The following is an 8160-nucleotide window of genomic DNA, read 5'->3' on the forward strand; positions in this document are numbered from 1 at the left end:
TCCTTCATGGTTTCACGAACAATACTCTCATTTTCATCTTCAACTATGAGAACCTCTTCGATCATGCTTAGCCATTCTACAGATCATAAGCATTCTCAATTTTTACATTGGCGGACTAGATTGTGAACCAAGCCCATCAACCATACCATGAAGCAATATTGGCAGCTGCCTGATTTCTTACAGCGATAAATGCCACTGTAAGTAGTAACAATAGCATTTCTCTTTCATTATACTGACAAAGTCAAAATAAAGGACTAACTAGCAAAAACGAGGTCCAACAAAAAAGTAAGTGCACAGCATAAGCTACATAGAAATAATTTAGTCACAAACAGATAGAAAAAGATATAAAATTAATTGACATGTATATATGTATATTATATCAAAATTTCGCTTATAGGCTTCTCAATATGTTTTAAGGTAAATTTATAAAAGATTCATGAGTAAATACGTCTTTTGTGATCACTCAATTTTAAAAAATCAATTTTGATAGCATCCATTTTTTACGCTGAATAGAATAGTGATTATTCTGCATGCAGGCTATTCAATGGATAGTTTGGAAGAAAGAAAACAGAATAATTATCTCAAAACACAGAGACAAACTCTGAGAAAATATCAATAATCGATCGTCTCTTCAAAAACGCTCATAAGTCGGGCTAAAATAGCTGAAAATTACCAAAATAGCAAAACCCTTAATAACCTTAGTAAAACGAAATATAGAATAAAATAAGTCGGCTGCCAAAAATCTGGCTTAAATAGGGCTCAGAATCACCTCCTAAACAATAAACGAAAAGTTACTATAAATGAAAAAATAAAAAATAAAATAAAATAAAATAAAATTAGGGTTTTTAAAGGGAAAACAGCGGATTTTGGGCTCGAAACAAGGTTCACCGAGTGTCGCTGGTGGCCACGACGTGTGCGTCGAAGAGAGCTTTCTGAATTGGGGTCATATGCGCGAATCGGACACTCGAAGCCAAAGTTATGGCTAAAATACTGTAGTGCATTCGAAAATTACTTCAATTAGCCTAGATCACGATTTCTTGCCAATCTTGTGCTGATCTGCCTGCTTCAGGTAATTCAGCGCCATCAATGTGCAATTTGACAGTTCAACATTGTTTGACTCGGATCCCCTTACATCAATTTTTCAGGAATTTAAAATGGATCATTCCATGTGTTCTCCAATCTTAAAAAAGAAGCAAAAAAAGAAAAAAATTACCCCCATGTGCAGAGCCACCCCGGCCAACTGGTGGCTCACTTAGCGAAAGAATGAACCAATTGGGGAATCCTGATTTTCCTTGAAGCAATCCTGGTTTTCCTTCAAATGGGAGCATGGTGGCTCACTATGCGAAAGAATCAAGCAAGCAACTTGCTGCTGGGATTGTGAACCTCGGAGACATGGGGTATAAGAAGCTCTCCGGGAACTGCTCTGAGCTTCTACCTGATGCTAATACAATTCACTGCAATCGGGGAACCCTGGCTGGAAAGGCAATGGGACTGTTTATGTCAATTTAACGGATGTAGAAAATGTTGGAATGGTACATGCTTTTCTCAAGTTCGCTTTTAGACACCATCTATATGATAGGGGAATGCTAAAAATCCTCCCCTCATACCCCTTTTGTCCACCTCTTTTGCTTAAAATCAATTTTTTTATTGAAAATGAAAGATGAAGGGTGGATGAGGGGTGCATGTGTAGCACCCCTCTATATGATAATATGATATTACTTGGTGAAGTGCATTCATTTGGATAAATGGTCCTCTGTAGCTATACTTGTGGTAGCTATGGCAGGGTGAAAATCCTGAAAGAATGGGCGGAGGCGAGGCCATTCAAAAATACTGCTGGGAAGTCCGAGGAGATCGAGGTTTCGGGGGACAGTTTGTAAACTTGAAGAAACTCATTTTTTGGATTTTTCCTATCATTCATTCTCGTTGTTTTCTTGCTTAAAGCGCTGAACAATCACGGAAAAATTATAACTTTTGTTCTAATAACAAGTTAAACTTACTAAAAAAAAATTGAATTTAATCATTTAATTAATATTATAAATCATTCAATCAAAGTGCATAAAATTGAAATGCTTAACATGCCACATAGTGCTTCCTATTTCCTTTAGTATTTCATTTTCACTAGAATTATCCATTAGGCTCCCCTGAATGTCAAAACTAGAAGTCCTCCACATCAGTTCTACTTTCGATCTCTTAGGCCCCACTTTGCTGGCAAATAGGGCCTTACTAAACATCCTCAGAGACACCTGTCTGCAGGGGATACCTTCATTATCTGCCATTTTGTGATTACGTTGCTTTCCGCATTAGAATGTTCTTGATTTTATCAGTCTATCTATATTGGTACTGTTCAAGAAAAATAAAAAAGAGGATCTTTTATACTGATAAAAATATTCCAAGTTTAAAATCTGTCTTCAACATTATCTATTGTAAAACAACAAAAAATACATCTCAAACCAAGAAGCATGTCGGGTCTATAGCGAAATTAGATGGTACTTCAGTGTTGCAACTACTTCACCATCTCCTCTAAACCCGCTTTATCTATCAAAAAGAACAATGAAACAGAGCAAGAACTAGGTCCCCAAATGCAGGGAAAACAACAGAGGAATCGTGTAATAATATAGCAGGAAAAAAAAAAAAAGAAGCCCTGTTGCGGGCTTATGAATTTGGTGGTAATTATTCTGTTGATGATCTTAACAAAGTGGCAAATCCGCTGGAGGAGGCTCGATCGACTGCAATTCTCCTACTCCATTATCTACCAAGAACACCATGGCCAAACCCCAGCCGATATGAACATCCAAGTGACAGTGCATTAGCCAGGCACCTATATAAGTCAAACAGAGATGGTTGAATTCATATCAATGTAACAACCGAATATATAATGGAAATTGTAATCTATGTGAACTTCTGAGTAACTTTTACCTGGATTGTCAGCGACAAATCTTATGACTGCCCATCCACTCACAGGTACTGCCACTGTGTTCCTAAGAGGTGGATCAACAAGGTTAAATTTTGCTGTATCAGTCTTGGAATTGAAATTTCCAAAACCCTCCGCAATGATGTAGAAATCGTATCCGTGAAGATGAATTGGGTGGTTCTCAGGGGAGATGATACTTGTGCCTTGTAATACGACCTGCACCCTTGACCCGTACTTCAACGGGTACCCTCTAGTTCCCCGAACAGGTTGCCACAGTGAGCGGCTGACATTGCCTGTGTAATCAAATTTCAGGGGTGGGTTTGGTGGGAAATCATTGGTGAAAACTCCAGGTATGCCTTGCTCATAAGCCTGCAGTATGGAGATGTTGGATGGGAGAACAAAAGACACATTGTTCATGCTGGCAGCGACACGCGTTCCGTTGGGCCCCTGGCATCTCCTGGTTTTATTAAGATGTTTTGGGCATTGGATGAGTCCTACACCGAATGTGAAGAAGAGATTTGCATCTATCTCAGTGGGGACTTCCACTTTCCTGGGACTTCTGAAGCTGCTACTGAAGGCAGTGACAGTGGCTGTGTCATTGAAAGCCGGTAGAGGGGGCATAACCGGTTTGCTTGATGCACAGTTTTTGGCAGCGCAAGGAGCAGACTTGTATTCAAGAATGGCTGTGGTGGTGGTGTTGTCGAATGGTACACCTGGGGCACTAGCGTAGGCGCGTCCTGCCACGTAGTATCGAGCCGGAGGCTGGTTGGCATTGATCAAAACGTCGGTGGTCTGACCAGGGCCTAGCATGAGGACGGTGGTGGTGAAGGGCTTGGTATAGGAGGCATCAGCACCAACAACTGTGAGCTTGTGGTTGGCAACCGTGAAGAACAGCGCTTGGTTCAGGGCGGCATTGATGACTCGGAGGAGGTTTGTCTCGCCGGAGTCTATTGGAACTATGACAGTGTCTGCATAGGCAATCAAGTCATCTTCTTTGAAATCGATATTGAAGCATAACAAGTAATAAATCGATATTTAGATCCCGTCAATCCCGTCAATCCTTTTAAAAAGGTCGTCCCAATAGTCAAAGCTATTTTTTAACGTAGCAAAATAAGAGACCAATCTCATCAGAGAAATGCTGTTAGAGCACGTTGGATCAAGTAAAAGTTTTTCTAAATTTATAATAAATAATAAACTTACAAAAACACTTCTTTATTGAATTATTTATCCTAAATCTAAAATAGAATTTTGATAAATTTGTAAATAGTGCAACTCTACATATGAAATTGCACTATTTATCAATCTATTCATTATTGTATTATTTTCTACAAAAAAAAAAAAAAAAAAAAAAAAAAAAGTATTATCCAAGCTAGCGTAATGCTACAAAATAAAAGAAAATAAAAGAAAGGTACGTTGGGAAGAAAGTCCAGAGTATTGGCCGGGCCGATGCAGTAAAGAAATAGTTCTTTACAGTACTAAAAGAGACCAATCTCAGTTGAATGCCTTCTCGTATAATTGAAAAGCTTTTGCAGCCAGAAAGGACGTAGGTCTAGCAAAGACATAGCAACCCAAGGACGCGTTAATTGATCATTATGACCGAAAAAGTAGAAAAAGAAGAAGCTAGCTTCGAGCTGGATGTACGTATTCAATCCAAACGACGCTTAACTCATTATGACATCAGTTGTGGGCCTTGCGGCGCCCCATATGCCATCATGACTATTTGACCTATTAAATGTATGCATGTTAAATGTTTATTCATGTTATAATTGGGGGTTCATGCTCGATCCACCTGTTATTTACCACGGCTGCAATTAAAATATAGACACTCGTGTAATCGTCTAAGTGCATTTTTAATGACTTTTAGCCAAGAGTCATTTTCACTTTTACGCTAAAATAACCGACTAATTTACTAAAAAGTTTATCCATCCAATTATACAAATCAAATGCAAAAAGCATTTGTCATATAACTTCACATGTAGATTGAGTTGTACTATTCACACATGCATGTATCTATTTTTTTATTTGTTTATCTTTCTTTGACTAGATCTCTCTCTCTCCCTTATGTCTCACCAAAACTCATTTAATATATATATATATATATATATGAATTTGATTAATTATATTTCAAAGCATGTCTATATGATAAAATTTATATTTGCCATTATAAAGTCACACTAATGCGACCCACCTCAGATGAGAACAAAAAAATTTCTAACTTCATAGCAAATTATTATCCAAAAAAAAAAATGACCATGTTAAAAAAAATGTCTTACCGTTTAAAAAATGTCTTAGAATTAAAATAAAGGAAAATAAATAAATAAAAAAAGAAGAAGAAAGAAAAGAATATTTATATGATATAGTGAAATAATAGATAATATGATGTATGGTACCTTTTAAAATCTATTATTTAAAATAGAAAAAGTAAGTTTTAATTAACCATTTTACATATAAAAATGCATAAGCCATTGGAATTGAGTCCTCTAAGTAGTACTTATTTTTATAAAAGTTGTAGTGTAACATTTTCTGATCCAATGATCCTTAATGACGACTGAAAGAGGTAATCAATTTAGATTAATTTTCAGAAGCAAACCTTTGCTGGAGCACTTGTAAAGATCGCCAGGTTGACCGTTAATGGTGTATGCATCTGACACGTTTGGAACTCCTCCTGTGCGAGTCGCCTCCCTCACAACATCGATGGGTTTTGCATCCCACCATTCACCTAATAATTATTATTCATCGTAATTCTTCATCGTTACTTATTTAATCATCATTAATGCAATCAAAATGTTAAAAAAGAAAAAAAGAAAGAAGAAAGAAGCTAAATTAAGAGGTGTTTGTGAAATAAATTAAGGGAGCATTACCAAGCAGAATGGGTGTTTCACGCTTTGGCTTAGTGAATGGGTAGGAATCTCCTTCTTTAGGACGAATAATGAGGGCTCCATAAACGGTGGCTCTAAGCCATGAGCTATGAGCATGCCACCACAATGTCCCTTCTTGTCCTTGAATCGTGAAACGATATGTGTAATTTCCTCCTGGCCGAATAGGGCACTGTGTCACAAATTCAGGTCCGTCTGCCCATCCTGTTCTCATTTGCCGAATACCATGCCTGAACAATAATGTTTTTTTTTTTTGGTACGTGAAAAATAATGTTTTTAGTTAATTATCAAGTAAAAGAGTTAAAGTCGCTATATGTATGTAGATATCCATGTAAATATGGACATGCATGCGTGTCCCGTGGATAGAATTAGCTAGTAAAGGACAAATAAGTGTATGTTTACGTTCATCAAGAGCTCGATCATGCATGCAATTACCAGTGAATGGTGGCATTGTAGCGAGCTTTGTTTATGACTTTGACAATTAGAGTATCACCATTATTCACTTCCAAGGTTGGACCCGGATATTGCCCGTTCACCGTGATGGTGTTGTGGGTTTTGCACAGCCTCTTCACTGGTGTTGCTTGAATCTGTTTCAGGCCAAACAGTACGGTATTTAATTATAATAATTAGAGGAAGAAGATAGAATGGAGAGAGAGAGAGAGAACATACGACAAATTCATGCCGGTGAGTTTTGGCTTGTGAAGAGGACTTCGCTGAAGCAAAGAGAAGCAAAAGACCAAAGAAAATGAAGGAGCACCGAGAACTGGCAAAATTGCTCTTGAGGGCCTCCATCTCAAGTACTAAGCCTCCGTATGATGATTGATGATTAAGGTGATAATGGAAATGAGAAGTGAGAAGTGAGAAGTGAGTGACATGCATGCAGCAGGAGGCTCTTTTATAGGAGAGAAAAAGGGGTTTAATAATTATGAGGCTGGCAGATTAGGTTTTAATGCAACAAACTTGGTTCAAACCTGTGGTAGTTTGTTGCACCCACTGGCCTATCAAATTAAGTGCATAATTTCAGTAATGAACGCTTGCTTCACAAGTCTTCTTTCTTTAGGGGTTGAACTTTTTCACCCAAAAAAAAAAACGTTGGGGTTGAATTTCAATTGAAAATACTATACCAAGGGCATATAGATATATAGAGGACCATCATCCTTTAAAAAAAAATGTGCTTTTTTGTTTTGATTTGAGTAAAAAATGTTATGATATAACATAAAAATAATTTTTTTTTTTTTTTTTTTTGTGTTTTGAATGAGTTTGATACGTGCTAAAGGCTTTTAGAAAGGAATAGTTTACAACTTTTGCATTAGTCCAAGCTGCCTTTTCCTCATAACAGGGGGCATGAGTTGAAAAATTATGGTGATGTTTGGCCTAAAAAGCGCACGTGGGGTAGTTTTTGTCAGGTTAGATGGATTGAAAATGCTAACGGAATGACTATATTACAAATTTTTGTAATTTTGTTAAAATTGATTGTAACTTTTTTTATTTTAAAGACAAAATTACAATTTATACTCCGTTTGTTTCGACGTAAAATGATTTCGACAAAATTATTTTCAGAAAAAATGATTTTCTTGAAAATATTTTTCGGTGTTTGGTTCGCACAAAAATATTACGAAATGCAAAAATCAGAGTTTGGCAAATGTCACCGGAATCCGGCAACGTCCGATCGCCGTTGCCGGATTCCGGCGAGAAAGTTTGACTGGATTTCGGCCGGAATCTTCCGGATCAACGGTCGGATCAAGTCATATCCGGCCGGATCCAGTCATATTCGGCCGGATCCTGGCCGTTTTGGCCAAATCCGGTTGGATCAATAGCCGAATCCATCCAGATCTAGCCTGAACCAGCCTGCTTGGCCGGAATCCAGCAATAGTCCGGCCAGAATTTGGTCCGCCGGTGGCCGGTAGGATTCCGGGGACCGGATGTTGTCGGATTCCGACGCCGACTGGATTCCAACGATCGACAATTGCTAAATTCTGACAATCGGATATCAAACATGCGTGTAAGAACGAAGAGCTTAATTTCAGAAAACGATTTACGATTTTAAAAATCGTAAATCGTTTTCCGAAAATTAAAGAAGCTTTTACGGTCAAATCGAAAATGATTTTCGTTGACTATTATTTTCGCCCATACCAAACACTGAAAAATATCGAAATCATTTTTCAGAAATCATTTTATGTCGAAACAAACGAAACATTAGAATAAATTTCGAGGAAAGTAAAGTTTACGGTAATAATTTTTGCTATCACGTTCAAAATTGAACACATAATAAATGCTTGAAAGTACGTGCATGTCTCCCCTTTAAGAATTCACACCCACTCATAGAGTGGAGCCTAGCTACAAATATATTGAGACAAAGAAAAGACTTTTGCA

At 37.5% G+C, this 8160-nt stretch overlaps 1 protein-coding gene across 1 annotated transcript; it reads right to left on the reverse strand.

Annotated features, from left to right (window-relative positions):
• Positions 1–2394: 2394 nt before the first annotated feature.
• LOC133864065 (laccase-12-like) lies at positions 2395–6617 on the reverse strand. Its single transcript, XM_062300261.1, has 6 exons — positions 6457–6617; positions 6223–6374; positions 5773–6017; positions 5502–5630; positions 2917–3879; positions 2395–2818 (listed from the first exon to the last, which is right to left on the reverse strand). Exons 1-6 carry the CDS (start codon positions 6577–6579, stop codon positions 2688–2690), a joined length of 1743 nt encoding a protein of 580 aa, XP_062156245.1. The 5' UTR covers positions 6580–6617; the 3' UTR covers positions 2395–2687.
• Positions 6618–8160: the final 1543 nt, after the last annotated feature.

This window comes from Alnus glutinosa, chromosome 3 (assembly GCF_958979055.1).
Source record: "Alnus glutinosa chromosome 3, dhAlnGlut1.1, whole genome shotgun sequence".
Taxonomy (NCBI): Eukaryota; Viridiplantae; Streptophyta; class Magnoliopsida; order Fagales; family Betulaceae; genus Alnus; species Alnus glutinosa.

Excerpts from the sequence above, each read along its gene's own strand:
- LOC133864065 (XM_062300261.1), bottom strand. The coding sequence starts at position 6,579 with ATGGAGGCCCTCAAGAGCAATTTTGCCAGTTCTCGGTGCTCCTTCATT. Across the intron at positions 6,018-6,222 it reads TACAATGCCACCATTCACTG|GCATGGTATTCGGCAAATGA; the intron begins GTAATTGCATGC and ends ATTATTGTTCAG. Across the intron at positions 2,819-2,916 it reads ATTTGTCGCTGACAATCCAG|GTGCCTGGCTAATGCACTGT; the intron begins GTAAAAGTTACT and ends TGACTTATATAG.